The 16,762-nt window shown below is 46.3% G+C and overlaps 1 protein-coding gene across 1 annotated transcript; it reads right to left on the bottom strand.

The window, feature by feature from the left end:
* Positions 1–12,028: 12,028 nt before the first annotated feature.
* LOC119272318 lies at positions 12,029–13,109 on the bottom strand. Its single transcript, XM_037553821.1, has one exon. The coding sequence runs from the start codon at positions 12,666–12,668 to the stop codon at positions 12,249–12,251; it is 420 nt and encodes a 139-aa protein (XP_037409718.1). The 5' UTR covers positions 12,669–13,109; the 3' UTR covers positions 12,029–12,248.
* Between the last annotated feature and the right edge of the window lie 3,653 nt (positions 13,110–16,762).

The following is a 16,762-nucleotide window of genomic DNA, read 5'->3' as shown; positions in this document are numbered from 1 at the left end:
TAATGGCACTAATTGAAAGTTTATAATTTTTGTGACCTAACAGCAAAAAGAATCACTGAAAAACTGTAAGTAGAAACAAAAGAAAATAAATAAAACAAAAAAACGAAACAAAAAACGGGAAAAAAATGCCACCTAGCTACTGGGCCACCATGGCCTGAATACAACTAGAAAGCCAACCATAGGCCAGGATTCAGGCCTGCAGAAGGTCCAGTAGGCCCACAGGTAGATACAACTGTTTAGGCCCGTAAGCCTGCATTCGAGAGGAGATCGAGAGGGCAGCGGCAGTGGGGCTTATAAACCACTCCGAGCCCCTCTCAACTAGCGAGATGGGACTAAACTTTTGGCCGCGGGCAGCACAAGGCCTTTGGTCCCGGTTGGTAGCACCAACCGGGATGAAAGGGGTGCATTGGTACCGGTTCATGGTACCAACCGGGACCAAAGGTCCTTGTTTCCCGCCCTTTGGGCTGCTGAAAACTGAAATTTGGTCCCGGTTGGTGGCACCAACCGGGACGAAAGGGGGGCATTGGTCCTGGTTGGTGCCACGAACCGGGACCAATGCTTCGTGTATATAAGCAGCACTTGTAAAAATTTCCATTCAGTTCTTCGATCTCTCCGACGCCGCCGCCATGCTGCCCCTGCTCCACCATCGCCGCCCTTGCCCCATCGTTGGCGTCGCCGTCGCCGCCCCTGACGCCATCGCCACGCCCCTGCCCCGAGTCCTCGTCGCCGCGCCCCTGACCCCGACGTCGTCGTCGCGTCGCCCCGCCCCCGAGCCCTCATCGACGCGCCCGACGTCGTCGTTGTGCCCCTTCCCCCTACGCCGTCACCGCTCCGGTCCGCGCTACGGTCCGGCCAACCCCCTTCCTCCTTGTCCTCCTCTCCCCTAGCTTGTTCATATAAATTTTTTGATCATATGATTGTTAGATGATGTTGATGTTAGATACGATGATGTTGATGATAGATGATGTATGTTTTTTTGTTCATATGATGATTTTTTCATATATGTATTAATTTTTTATTTAGGTTGTTAGTAGATATCGATTTTAGGTTAGTTGATTTAGTGCATTTTAGGTTAGTTGTGCTGTTAGTGCATTTTAGGTTAGTAGATTTTAGGTTAGTGGAGATGAAAAAGGAAAATAAGGAAAAAGAAGAAAAGAGGAAGAAGGAAGAAGAAGAAAAAGAAGGAGAGGAAAAAGGAAAATAAGAAGAGGAAGAAGGAGAATAAGAAGGAGAAGAAGAGGAGAGGAAGAAGATGAGAAAAAAATAAGAAGAGGAAAAAAAGAGGAGTCTATTCCTTCTCCTCTTTTTTCTTCTTCTATTTTTTCTTCTTCTCCTCTATTCCTTCTTCATATAATATTTTTTTTCTTCTTCTCCTCTATTCCTTCTTCTTCTCCTCTTTTTTTCTTCTTCTTACTCTTCTTATTTTTTGTCACGAACGAGGGTGTCGAGGATCGCCGAGCGGTCGAGGGTCGGGAACTAGGGTAGAGGGTGGAGGTTCGCCGAGGGGTCGAGGGTCGAGGATCGCCGAGGGGTCGAGGGTCGCTATGCTGTGCTAGGAGGGCACCCAAACCCTAGAAAAAAAGTGTTGTTGATCTCCTACCCCCTCCTGCCCCTACCTGACAAACTCTTGAGGCCACCCAAACCATTAGAAGAAAACTCCAGTAACTTTCGACATGAGGGGGGACGTCGATCAACCCCCTCTCGCCCGACCAACTCTCGAGGACACCCAAACCCTAGAAAAAAATGTTGTCGATCTCCTACCCCCTCCCGCCCCTACCCGACAAACTCTCGAGATTTATAAGAGATTTATCAAGAATGCCCCCATTATGGATGTGCATAATTAGCTTGATCCATACTTTTCCTGATCTCATCTATGCTTATATATGTGCATGTTCTCTTGTGTCAAAGTATTGATGAAATCCATGGTTTCATCATTAGCCGTAAGTAACATGCGCATGATGGTATGAAGCTCTCCAAAGTTATTTTTGGAATGGAGTACCGATAGGATAATTCGCTTTTTGGTATGAAGTTCAGCAAAGGCCTTCCAAATAGCGATATTCAGAAGGCTCTTGCTGAACTTCGTACCAAAAAGCGAATTATCTTATCCAGGACTCCGTTCCAAAACAACTTTGGAGAGCTTCGTACCATCATGCGCCTGTTACCTCCGGCTAATGATGAAGCCATGGTTTTCTTGAATCCTTTGACACTAGACAATGTGACATATATAAGGGTAGATGAGATCAGGAAAATATATGGACCATTTTCTGCACATCCAGAATGGTGCCATTTTGTTAAATCCCTTAAAGGTTAAGAGAATCCCTTGTTTGACATTCATGAGAGAGGCGATCCGGTCCGGTCGACGAACATGTCATGTGATAGGTAGTATTTTTTTTGTTCACAGAAAACTCCGGTAACTCTTCAACATGAGGGGGGACATCAATCAACGCCCTCTCGCCTGACCAAACCCTAGAAGCATCGCGGCCACCCAAATTTACCAAGTTAAAAGAGCGTTGTCGAGGCCACCCAAACCCTAGAAGCGTTGTCGAGGCCACCCCAAACCATAGAAGCATCGATGCCACTAATTAATATTCCTTGTTGTGATTAGCTAGTGAAAGATCGTGGATGTCGCCTAGAGGGGGGGTGAATAGGCGTTTTAAAATAATTACAGTTTAGGCTTGAACAAATGCGGAATAAACCTAGCAGTTAATTTGCCAAGCACAAAACCTAAAACAATTAGGCTCACCTATGTGCACCAACAACTTATGCTAAGAAAGATAAGCAACTATGTGATAGCAAGAAATATGACAAGAAACAATATGGCTATCACAAAGTAAAGTGCATAAGTAAAGGGCTCGGGTAAGAGATAACCGAGGCACGAGGAGACGACGATGTATCCCGAAGTTCACACCCTTGCGGATGCTAATCTCCGTTTGGAGCGGTGTGGAGGCACAATGCTCCCCAAGAAGCCACTAGGGCCACCGTAATCTCCTCACGCTCTCGCACAATGCAAGATGTCGTGATTCCACTAAGGGACCCTTGAGGGCGGTCACCGAACCCGTACAAATGGCAACCCTTGGGGGCGGTCACCGAACCCGTACACTTTGGCAACCCTTGGGGGCGGTCACCGGTACCCGTCAAATTGCTCGGGGCGATCTCCACAACCTAATTGGAGACCCCGACGCTTGCCCGGAGCTTTGCACCACAATGATTGAGCTCCAAACACCAACAACCATCTAGGGCGCCCAAGCACCCAAGAGGAACAAGCTCAAGGGTACCAAGCACCCAAGAGTAATAAGGTTCTCAACTTGTAACTTCCACGTATCACGTGGAGAACTCAAACCGATGCACCAAATGCAATGGCAAGGGCACACGGAGTGCCCAAGTCCTTCTCTCTCAAATCCCACCGAAGCAGCTAATGCTAGGGAGGAAAATGAGAGGAAGAACAAGAAAGAGAACACCAAGAACTCCAAGATCTAGATCCAAGGGGTTCCCCTCACATAGAGGAGAAAGTGATTGGTGGAAATGTGGATCTAGATCTCCTCTCTCTTTTCCCTCAAAAACTAGCAAGAATCCATGGAGGGATTGAGAGTTAGGAAGCTCGAAGAAGGTCAACAATGGGGGAAGAACACGAGTTCAAAGGATAAGGTTCATTGGGGAAGAAGACCCCCTTGTATAGGTGGGGAAAATCCAACCGTTATGTGCTCAGCCCGCACACGAGCGGTACTACCGCTCAGGTGGAAGAAACAGGGAAAAGGAGCAACAAAACATGAACCTTAGGGCGGTAGTACCGCAGGAGACAGTGGTACTACCGCTGGGTTAAGCGGTACTACCACTCCCTTCGGCGGTACTGCCGCGCAGAACGAAGGGTAAAGGGAAAGAGGGAACCGGGCGGTACTACCGCGGAGGAAGGGCGGTACTACCGCTAAGGAGCGGTACTGCCGCACTACTGCCGCACAATCCGACACAGAAAAAGACCCCTCGAATCGACGCGGTAGGGACCTGGTAAGCCAGCGGTAGTACTGCTGCGGAGTCACCGCCGGTACTACCGCTGCGGAGCGGTACTGCCGCTTGTGACCCCTCAGCGGTACTACCGCTGGATACCACGGTACTACCGCTGGGACCCTAACAAAACCACACTCAAGAAAACAAGAACTGCCATAACTTCTGCATATGAGCTCCGAATTGAGCAAACTCAAGCTTGTTGGAAACAAGACAACGAGTAACATCAAAACAGCGACTGGTTATAGTAAGAAGAGGCAGGGGAGATATGCCTAACAAAAAGAGGAGAGAAACCTCCAACCGAGAAGAATCGGCAAAACCTCCAACAATGAAAACATCATAGAAGAGGCATGCGAACTCCGTTTTTGATGAACTCAAGCTTGTCATCAAGATGACCATAAGCTCTAAGATTCACAAAGAGAACTAAACAAGAACCAAGAAATATGATGCAAGGATGCAATGGTTTGAGCTCTCTACGAACGATACAATCAAGCTACTCATCGAGAGCCCCCCTTGATAGTACGGCAATCAATCCTATAACCCGGTTTCCCAACTACCATCATGAGACCGGTAAAATAGAAAACCTACCAAGGGCAAACCTTTGCCTTGCACATGGTCCATTTGAGCTAGATGATGACAATCTTGACTCCCTCAAGTTGGACCACCTTTATTGATTGGGTTGACTCGATGAAGACTAGTTGATTGCTCCCCCATACTCCACTATGGGTGAGCCACTCTTCCGCACGTCTTCACAAGTCCATTGTCACCACAAAGGACGGCAAGTTTCAAGCATTTGATCTCTTCGTGATGCTCCACTTGAACTTGCACACCGCAACCTTTCTTGATTGTGTTGACTCGATGAAGACTAGTTGATTGCTCCCCCATACTCCACTATGGGTGAGCCACTCTTCCGCACATCTTCACAAGTCCATTGTCACCACAAAGGACGGCAAGCTTCAAGCATTTGATCTCTTCATGATGCTCCACTTGAACTCGCACACCGCAACCTAACCCCACAAAGAACCCTCACGAAGACCATGGGTTAGTACACAAAGCGTAATTGGTAATGCTTACCATACCATGGGATCACTTGATCCCTCTCGGTACATCTTCTACGCTTTGTGGGTTGATCAACTTGATTCACTCTTTGACTTAGTCTTGATAAACCTCTCACAAGACCAATCTTTAGGTAATTCCGTGAATAGCACCTTGGTCGACACAAACTCTCCTTGAACCCAACACATGTTCTCCAAGAAAAGCCTATGGACAAAACCTTCAAATATAACTCAAGGCAACCATTAGTCCATAGAGATTGTCATCAATTACCAAAACCAAACATGGGGGCACCGCATGTTCTTTCAGCTAGCTAGGTCTATGTTTGCCACTAATACATCCATCTCTCATGTTGTAATATTTGCAGAAACAATGGATCAAAGAGACTTAGAACAAGAGAGTTGTTGGGGGACATAATCCGCGACAGACGTGATGTCTTGTCATTTCTCAACGACACCGATGGTCTGGAAGGAGAGGGTGAAGGCTTTGATGATCGAACAATGGAGGAGGAAGGACATGATCATGTAGGCTCCGGTGACTGAATGTCGGTGGAAGAAGGAGACCGTGATGACGGCTCCGGTGACCGAATGGAGGAGGGAGCTGTTGCAAAGTCCGGTGAGGTATATATATTAATTAAGCTTGTGCTGACTAGATAATTGATGCATTAATTGTTTTGGTATGTACATATATTGACTCTTCTTTCTTCTTTTATAGCCCTCCAGATCGAGCCAAACTTCGGTAATGAGACGAGGCCCGAAGAAAAGGTTGCGCCAGGATGAAAAGTTCACGATCACAGCAATCTCGGACGATGGCCAACCGATTGAACCCAGGCGGACCAAGGATGCATTTTCTGCTCAGTGTGGAGCTATTGTTAGGGACATGATCCCGATCAGCATCCAGCGATGGAATAAGCCTAAGAATGAAGACCCTCAAGTTTCTTATGTCAGTGATAGACAGAAAGATGATCTTTGGACCTCGCTGAAGGCAAATTTCACCCTACCACCAGAGGAGGATCTGAATAAGCCAGTTATAGAGCCATTGGTCAAGGCGTGTGCTCTTAAGAAGATGGCAAATCTATTCAGGTGGAAGAATGAGTTGAAATCAACGTTTGTCGACAAATGGGAGACTCCAGAATTTACCGCCCGATTTGAGAAGATAAGAGATCACTGGGCCACATTTTTGGCCTACAAGACATCGAACAAGAGTAAGAAGATGTCAGAGATAAATAAGATAAATGCTGCAAAGAAGCTATATCACCATCACACGGGGTCAGGTAGCTACCTCAAAGCCCAATCGTTGTGGGACAAAACTGAGAATGACCTGATTGCTAAAGGGGTCGAACCAGAGACATTGAATTGGCCAGACCGTTCAAGGACTTGGTTCTTCGGGGTTGGGGGGGGGGGGGACTTTGGACCCTGAAACAGGAAAGTGCTTTTGGACGGACGAGCAACTTGCAATACCCGTCAAGAAGCGTCAGAAGTATATCGCCGCAGCGCAGCAAGGGATGTTCATTTCCGATAGAGAGAACGATGAGCTGAGTGAGGCCTCCGGGAATCCTGAGCACCCTGGACGAACACGAGGCATGCCAGGCTTCGTTGTGTGGAAGGTTGGGTTTCCCGGCGCAGGCGGTTACAAAACCCGGGAGAGGAAGAGGAAACTTGAGCTGAGCGAAATGCAGAAGCTCAATGCAAGAGTACTAAAGCTAGAGGAACAAGTTGAGAGCCAGCGAGCTGCCGGCCAACCATCTCAGCAGCACGAAGCTACCACAGAAGCTACCCCGCCTTCTCAGTGGAGAAGCAGCGTGGCTTCCATGGAGCTCGTTTAGCAGCCTGACTTCACGGCTCCTAGCTACCCCGTGGATGCTATCATGGAGGCTCAACATTGCCAGCTTATGACGAAATGGCAAAACCTCACCTTGAAGGCGGCTGTCAGCTCTGTTGCACCTCCTCAACCCAACGAAACTTTTCACTGCCGTCCGATTCCACATGGCTATGTTGTTGTGTTGGTGGGTGAAGTAATGGAGGGATTTGAGGAGCTCGAGCTTGACCATCCTACAGGTGAAGGGGAGACTCAGCTGAGTTATGCTCTGAGGACTACATGTCTATGGCGGAAGGAGTACATCAAACTTCCGAACTAGACGCCTCCACCTCCTCCTCCTCCGGTGAGTCAGGGCACTCCGCCTCCTCCTCCTCCTCCGTCGAGTGATCAAGGCACTCTGCCTCCTTCTACGGCTCCTCCGGTGCGTGAGGCCGGCACTCCGCCTCCTCCAGCACGTCTGAGCAATCCGCGTCCTCCTCCACCTCGTCAGCAATGGCGGAAGATAGACGCCGCCGCTCCGGCTCCTCTGGCGCATCGGAGCACTCCGCCTCGTAAGCAACAACGGAAGAGAGACGTCGCCGCACCAGCAGCTAGCAGTATAGCCAGAGGCGGGAGGCAATACAGACACGGTCCATCTCTCAAGACTCCGAAAAAGTTACCATACGAGAGGACCGAGGAGGAAAATGCAAAGATCTGTGAAGCCCAAGTGAGGGAATTTTTTGCAAAGAAACCTCCATCGCTGAAGGAGATGATAGATCCGGTGAAAGCTCAGCACACTATCGATGCCCTGAAGCAACCAGCACCGCCTCCGCCAGATTCCAGTTATGTCCGCACTCTCAAAAAGACATATCAAGATGCGTGGTGGTCGGGAACTACTTCCAGTGATAAAAGGTTAACAGAACGAAGAAGTGGGAAAAAATTCTCTAGCTCGACAAACAGGCGAACCAATCATGCCCCCCCCCACTCAAGGTGTCTAGCGATATCGTCGCTAATCTGCCGGGGATGGTGCCTGGTACCAATCCTGCTGATTACCTGGGCGATGATGTAGCGTTTGATACAATGGAGGTGGACGAATTCAGATACCAGTACGGGAAGCCTCTCGTCAAAGATGGAAGTCTGCCTCTAACAACGATGATGCGAAGATTCCATGAATGGTACATGAAAACCTGCAACGAGTCTGGGAAGGATGTTTTGACGACGAGAATTAAAGAGGAGCACGACCTCGTTGGAACTGGTCTGTTCTCTGTTGAATTTGACGAGTTATTCCAGTTATACAATCAAAAGGCCCTCGACCAAACACTCATGACTTGCTACTGTCTGTAAGTACTACTTCTGTAATTAAGTCTCTGTATATAGCTCAACTCTTTCATTGCATGTGTATATATAATTATCCTCACTATATTATGCAGATTGAAGATCGTCGAATGCAGAAAAGCAGAAATCTATGACATTGGGTTCATTAACCCAAATATCATACATGAATGGACGGTTAAACACAATGTCGCAGAAACCGAGGACAACTTGCTACAATCATTGCTAAAAAATCAAAGCAAAGATAAAATACTCTTTCCTTACAACTTCAAGTGAGTGTTACTGTCTTGTGCATATTCGGTTTCCCTTATTACTCGAGGTTATAGTAATGTAGCTGATGAGTTATGCATGTGTGCACAGTTTCCACTTTATTCTCCTAGAGATTAAGCTTGAGCGGGGAGTAGTAACCGTCTTAGACTCGAGACGAAAAGATCCCGAGGACTATGCAGACATGACTCAAATGCTCCAGAAGTAAGTTCAATCGATCATTATCGCACCATATCGACAACTTTGTTCATGTCCTGATATCAAGTAATTATTTTCTTTGTCTGGCAGGGTTTGGAAAGAGTTCACCGTAATTTCTCCGGGACCGCCAAGCGAGCTGTGATTTACACGCGCGAAACTAAGTACTACTACCTAGTTCGGCGCATCTCCCATTGATTCTAGCTAGTTTCATCAATACCATTTAGCATGCTTGCTTATCAGTTTGATTGACCTCTATTTCTCGTAAAGTGCTTGTGGCGGGAATCCGGGAATGATTTCTCGAGTTCATCTACAACGCGACAGCCTCTAATAAGTAGGGCTACTCCGAAAAATAATATGTAGTGTGTAAGCAAAAATATTATCATCATTTGTGTTGAGTTTCATTCATATACATGTATTGACCCTCTTCTTCAATTTAGATCTGGAAGATGCGGGATGAACTCCTACCACAAGATCGCATATGAGCAATTCAAGAGGAATTGGTGGGATTCTTTCTTGACCACGTCATCAATAAAGCCGGAGAATACCATGTGGAAATTGATATAGACATGAGATGTTAGGGATTGTAAGAGATCTTATATTGTATATATGTAGCTAGTAGCGTCGGATAGATATACGAAAACTTGTTGTTCGACAAATCTCTCAGATAAAGAGAGGTGCACTCCTCTTTGTATATGTTCATGACAATCTTGTGTAATTAATGGTTCCTTCATTTGCTTACTAGCTAGTGTGTTGAGTTCTCTCTATACGTATAGTAGCTAGCGTCGACCGAGCACGGTGATAAGAGAGGTCACTTCTCTCTATTACCTAGCTAACACAATATAAGAAACCCCTAAATTAACCCTCCAAAACCCCCTAACACCCCCCCTTTAAAAAAACAAAAACTCCTGCTCCAGCCAGCTGCTGACGCGTGGATGCCTTTTGGTCCCAGTTTGTGTTACCAACCGGGACCAAAGGTGCTCCTGCCTGGGCGCCCCGCAGCAGCCACGTGAAGCCCCTTCTGTCCGGGTTAGTGAGCGAACTGGGACTAAAGGTTTTGGGCTTTAGTCCCGACCCTTTAGTCCCGGTTCCAGAACCGGGGCTAATGGGCCTCTGGAACCGGGACAAATGGCCCGTTTTCTACTAGTGTACACATTTACATAGCTTGCAAATGTCCAATATCTATCAGCACTTTGCTCGTTATCCCTGTCTCAACATCCCATCTTGTCTAACAAAGCATGACTTATCTAGGACAAGGGAGGAAACGAGGAGTGGAGCCTATCAAAACATTGTTGAGAAGAGCAGTTGTCAAGTTTAAAATTCGTTTTTGACAATTTTACAACCTAAATGCTAGGTTGATGACACTACTTGTTCGGATCCATGTTCAACACAAGTTATTTGTGAACTCCGTGGATGAATTCATAAGGAACTTAGTGCAACATGGCTAATTTCACTGAGAAGAATCAGTAGAGAACATAAATCTTCTCCATGGAAACAAGTCCCTTTCAGCTTCAGTTTGGGTCATGTATTTATTTCTTCTTTTGCATATGTGGCCATATAAGTTGTTTCAGAGCCTGATTCTTATGTTATATTGAGGTTGTGAACTAATTCCTATCTTTTGACTTTTCCACAACATTTGTTAAACATGACCTTGACTCAGGTTCAGTTATTAACCCAAGCATTCTTTTCCCCTTTTTTATTAGGAAAGGAGCAATCACGTACTACAACTTTTAACTAGTCAACAAAAGAGCCTGGCCGACGAATAATCCTATTTACAAACACAAACCCTTTCTTTGACCAGAGCAGAAATGGGTGATGTTTTTATGTTGCATGTTTGGCCCTTTGACCGGAGTCCTTGGTCACCCTATACCCCCGAACATGCAGGTAGTCAACTCGGTGAAATTATGTATATGTGTCTGCTTGGTACGCGTGGCTAATCACTTCTCTTCGTTAGAGCAGGAAATAATGGTTACATGGGTTGGACTGTGGTTCACAAGAGGCTTTGTCTATATATTTTTAAACCTCTTTATGTAAGGCCTCTCTGAATGTTATAATAATATTGTTATATGTTTGATATGTGTGTCTACGAATGCAAATACTGGATACAGTACAACTTTATGTCTCAAATACATATTCATAATTTGCATAAGATGTCAAATACTCCGATCCTTATTTCTCTTTAAGAAAGCAATTATTTTATTATTTTGAAAAACTGACAACTCATAATGGACATAATAGAGCATCTACTACTAGAAACTAGAACACCATATCCAATAAATCACAATAAAAAATTCTTATCTAATTTGATGTAGTGAATTAGTTATTTAGTACCTGGTGGAGGAATCGCAGCATGACACGGCGTTTGGTTGTATTCTATCTTTGTGGTGGGGGTGTTATCGCTTGTATTGGCACCTATATAACATATTTGTGAGTCTCCTTTTTATCTTAGTACAAAAGGCATGCAGTGTCCCCTCATAAAATAACCATGCAATGCTCTTGCATCTTCTTGAAAAAGTTTTGGCTTCAGCCAAATGATCAACTGTACATTGATTTAGTCATTGCTTATTCCTAGATTCTAGGATGTCAGCTTACACAGTTAAGATTTTAAATCATAATCCTCAATTCTAAAATACTAACTCACTATCTATTTGCTCTCGCCAAGCACATCGACAAGTCATATATGTGATTGTAAGTTACATTTAATGCACTAAAATCTATCCATGCAACCATGCCACCTCAACAATCATACATATCAGGCATAAGTTAAATTATTTGCATTAAATTTTGTGTGCTAATGAATGGTTTACATGTTGGACGCTCCTTGGAGGGGGAGCAAATGTTCGTAGTCCAGGCTTAACAAGTTTGTTAAAAATGACACTCCGTTTATTTTGCGGGTAAGGACACTTTGTACCATTCAAAAAAAAGGACACTTTGTTAACTTCATTCTACAAGTTTTTTTCTCTTGTTGTACATTACATCTTTCACGTGCTTCACAGTATGTTTTATTGTTTCTAAAATGTAAATTGAGAAATCTTATACATATTTGCTTTCGCATTAGTTTATTTGTTTTTCAGCACACATTTATGAATCTGTTTTCGCAGTGTTTCCGTGGCAACAAGCCGGTATGATCTTGTTGCTCTATGATGTGTCTTGCCATGATTTTGTTTGCACTTATGGGTGGTACATTGGGAGTCTCCCATTCATTCTTATGCACTTTTTTTTTCTGTATCTTGTTAACTCTATTGGATCAAGGCGTTTCTGTAACAGAAAATCGATGGGACGCCTGTTTTCTCACAAAGATCAAACTATTGGATCAAATGCATCAAGCCATTGTGACACACCACATCACGGAAATTAGCTTGTCGGTGGCTGGGCTCGCACGAGGTGACAAATATTGACAAGCACAAGTGTTGAAAATGTAAGAGCGACAGATTCCAGAGTACAGAAGAGATGAGAAAGATGCATCCGGCCGTACGTATCATTTCCACAAGCTTAGATCAAATGCGCACACAGATGAAAGGCCAAGAACAAGAAGGGGGAAATTACAGGGGGGAAGACGCTAGCATCCGCGCAGAGGGTAGAAACAGAATCAAAAAAACAAAACACTAGCGGTACTTCCTGGACGAGGAGTTCATGAACCTGATGCACTCCTCCACGGCTTCGCTCTTGTGGGAGTCATCGGCGACGGCCACCGGCCCGGACTGCCGCCTGCTGCTGTTCCTCGCCGGCGTATACTCCGGCGAGCGTGAGGCGGCACTGGAAGTGGAACTGGAAGAGCCTCTCCTGCTCGGGGCCGACCAGAACGCCGTGACGACGCTCACCCTCGCGCGCTGGTAGAACCTCGCGGCGGTCCACCGCGCGGTCCTCAGCAGGCGGCAGCCTCCGCGCGGCTGCCTCGGCCGGGCGTCCCGCTCCGACGGCGCCGCCGACCGGCCGCCGGACCTGCTGGCCTGGCGGGAGAACATGGGGTTGCCGCTGGTGGTGGTCTCCGGGCTGATCCTGGTGCACTCGCTGCCCTTCCTCATTGCCGACCGGAGGTATGGATGCCTAGCTTGCTTGCTTGCTAGCCCGAGATGGCGGGTCAGTGTCTACGTATCACACCAGGGTGGCCTAGGCACGCCTCGTTTTATACTATGATGAGGCAAGAGTATCTATGTAGCCTGCTCAAAGGAAAAGCAGGCTGGTACTTTACTGTGCTGCAAGAGTATGTGACAAGAGCATGAAAGGCAAGGCTCAGAAAAAGAAAAAGAGGCAAAGCGGGGAGACAAGCTAGTGAAAGGAAAGTTTGGTCTAATTGACCGCCAAAATGGTAGTCCTCCCGATCAGATCACGCAACCCCATGCCATGAAGAGGTGTACGCATCAGCTCTTCCAGATCCTTCAATATGACCGCCAAGGCCAAGGCTTTAGCTTGCAGCTTTCATTCACGAAGAGAAAACACGACAAGAAGGGGGTGGTGGGGGCGCACCGGCGCAGTATATTCTTGTTGCCTAGCGGTGGTGGTGGTGGCCGGAGAATATCTCCCGTGGAAGCGAGCGGCGCGGCGCGAGCAGATCTGGCGAACGCAGCCGAGGTGCCCTGAATGGCAGAGAAAAGGGAAAGGGCGGAAAAGGACGCGGTCGATGCAGCGAGGGAGGCGCTGGGCCGGGCGGCTCTTTTGAGGCCGGCAGGCCGGACCCCCTCCCGTCCCCGGCCAATGGCGCCGCGCAAGGCGACGCCCCGCCGCTGGGCCGGCCGGGGGGACATGGAATTGACGGGGCGGGGCACGCGACGGTGCTCTCGCTCGCCGCGACGCGAGGGACAGGGGTGGGAGCGCGCGCGCCGTTCTAGGCACGGTGACATGGGATGCGACGTGTGCGGCATGGCGGCATGCATGGACGACCGGACCGGTGGCCGCCGCGGGCGCCAATCATTGCGCAGTCGCGGGGGACGTTTTCTCTCGGGAAGTGGGGCGCTGCATGCATCGTCGCTGATCGATCGACGGGCAGGCAGGCAGGGCCCCCCTGCTCTGCGTGTCTGCTCCGGCAGACAGATCGCTGCGGGGCTGCAGTACGGCGGCGTGCCGGCAGGCAGCTCTGGCTCTGCATGCAGTCGTCTTTGCTTTCCCTGCTCGCTTCGGATGCTGATTGTTCCGGCCGAGCTGTCCTGATACAGGTTTCATGGTGTGACGGGGCACCTTGGAGACCGGGAGGTGCGGTTTTTCTTGTCGTTTTGAGAATCCAATCCATCCATCCCTACGCTTTGACTGGACCCGCCACGTAACCATCGGATGGTACGAGTAGTTTGCATGATTGCTCGGGCGCAAAATGGAAAAAGATTTTGGGTACTTAGATGAGGTGCTAAGTATATTAAATGTCTTAGTAATTCAAGTTTCCAATGCAAAGGTGCTAAGTTTTGGGGGTTAAATTTCGTGTTTTGATCCTTTTTCTAAAACCTATCCGAGATTTGACCCTACTTTAAAAAAAAATCGAGATCTGACCATTTTGCTACCGTCAGGGACCATGACGCTAGGGTATAACAGCTTACCGCCAAGGTCCCTGGCGGTAGGGTTGTATGCCCTACCGCCAAAAACCTTCTAAGTATTGAACACAGTGCGTGCTCGTGCCTACCGCCAAGCACCTTGGCGGTAGGGTTGTGCAGGCTATCGCCGGCCCGGTTGGCGGTAGCGATGTTTCCTACCGTCAAAGTCTCTGGCGGTAGGCTGTTAAACCCTACCGCCATGGACTCTAGCGGTAGCAAAAGGGTCAGATCTCGAAAAAAATTCAAACTAGGGTCAAATCTCGAATAGGTTTCAGAAAAGGGTCAAAACACGAAAATTTGCCGTTTTTGGGTGCTAAGCTTCATGCATTTAATTAGTTGTACACTCAGAATTGTGCTTGCACCTAGGTACACGTGCTTGGCATCGTTTCTTCTTGGGGTCACCATAGTGCTCTTTTTCTTCTTAACTAGCAATGCCACATCAGATTTTTTTGCTTAGTTGACAAGCTTAGCACCTGTACGAGGTAAAGCATTGGGAGTGACCTTACTCCATGGCTCCATGCACAGTATTCCTTGGGAAATGACATGACGGTTTTTTATGGGAATCAAGAATGACGACCGGCTTTGCATTGCATGGTTGACGAGCAAGCTTTACTGACGTTAACACGCCACCCTTAACCCTGCCTACGCTGATTTTGCGTGCTCGGACCAACACGTTATCTGCTGAAATCATACTACACGGCTCATCCAAATGGATTACCCCATACTGGTAAAACTGTTCGTGACCGTGAAATCCTGTTACTCCCTGACTGAATGTCCAAATCCGGAGGAACAAGACAGGGACCATTCATTCAGTTTCACTCATAACGCCCCCACAAAGAAAGTTTCACTCATAAGTATTTTTACGCGACATATGGTCCAGTACAAAAAAGACCTAAAGCATGGCGTGGTGGGTAGGAAAACATTTCACTCCAGTAGGTAGGTCGCCTTTCTTCTGGGAGGGTCTTCCATGATGCGGGACGCAGAGCTAAGGGAACTCGGCACGTTACAAAAGTTGCATTATTAGGGTCGTACGCAAAAAGGAAAAACAACCCAGTTACCCAAAGGCGCACTTCACCCAGGAACCTCGAAACGCAATCCAGGGTGCTAGAAGCCTTGACCGGTTCTTCTCACCGTCGCGTCGAAATTGACGCGGCAGATTTTCGTTTCTCTTCCGGCCCATGATTACGGGGCCTTCTTTACTCTTTTCTTTTTCAGTTTTACTTGGACTGGACTACATATACGAGGAGGCACTATTTTGCACGTAGGATGGTGTGAATGGCCACCAATCCCGCACAGCCCTGCAAATCAAATTCGAAAAAAGTTCTTAATTCCAAAACAGTTCATGAATTCGAAAAATGTTCATCAGTTTGAAATATGTACGGGATTTCAGAAAGTGTTCCTGAATTTCTAAAAATGTTCAAACATGCAAAAAAATTGTGATTTTCAAAAATTCTTCCTAATTTTCAAAAAAGATCATCTATTCGAAAAATGTTCATGAATAATCTTCACGAGATTCAAAATATGTTCGTCAAATCGAAAAAAGTTCATGCATTTAAAAAAGTGTTCCAAATTTCAAAAAAATATTCACCGGTTTTAAAAATATATTATTGAATTAAAAAATTCATAAAATTTCAAAAAATGCTCCCAAATTTATAAAACAATCTCGATATAAAATGTTCATAATTTCAAAAAATGTTCATGAATTCAAAAAAAATTCACGATTTTCAAAAAAAAGTTCAAAATCTAGAAGTTGTTTGCAAAAGAAAAAAGTAAAGCAAAATTGAAATAAAAATTAAGGAGAGAAAAGTGAAAATTTTAAACCAAAAATAATAAGAAGAAACCCAAAAAAACAATAAAACAAATGGCTTGGTAAGGTTATAAAACCTCCCCAAAACCGGAAGTGGGAGCTGCGCTACTTGGACCGGCCCAAATTCATGTATCGACCAACCGGGGTGCGTTTGGTCGACAACGGTCAACAGAGGCTTCTCATTTGGGCCCTTTTTTTAGAGAAAACATGTAACATTTTTCATACTCATAACAATTAAAGGTAAATTGTTCATATCTAAGATCAAGAAAATACAAAGTAACTTATATGACTAAGAATTACAGTTAGAACTCATAGAAACACCTTATTTGTGGTATCAATCCTTGCTAGAGTAAATAATACCAAGACTTCGGTAAAGTGACTGTAATTGGACTGAAAAAACGATGTTGTCACTTGTTCCCTGTGGGAACATTACCAATAAAGATTTTTGAAAGCGCCTTGAGTCACCCGTCTATAAAGTTGGGAAGCCCTGGTCAACGAAGGTATTTGGGCCGAGGATGATCCCCCAGAAGTGTTGGCTGTCGAGTAATAATATCTTCATCAAGGTATCCGTGAAAGATTTGACCCCAGCATAAACTCATCAAATTCGAATAATTAGATTTGCGAGGACACAAACTCCCAGACCCCATAGCACCTCCAAAAGTACAAGAGAAATTTTATTATCATAAAATGATGATCACTAGACGTTGACGAAGAACATAGAACTCTCGACGACCACTAGCTGTAGCCGAGGGGACCAAACATTCCAACGTGGCGATGGCTGCTACAGCCTTCA

Source organism: Triticum dicoccoides, chromosome 3A (assembly GCF_002162155.2).
Source record: "Triticum dicoccoides isolate Atlit2015 ecotype Zavitan chromosome 3A, WEW_v2.0, whole genome shotgun sequence".
In the NCBI taxonomy this organism is placed as follows: Eukaryota; Viridiplantae; Streptophyta; class Magnoliopsida; order Poales; family Poaceae; genus Triticum; species Triticum dicoccoides.
This window is presented reverse-complemented; position numbering and strand designations above follow the sequence as displayed.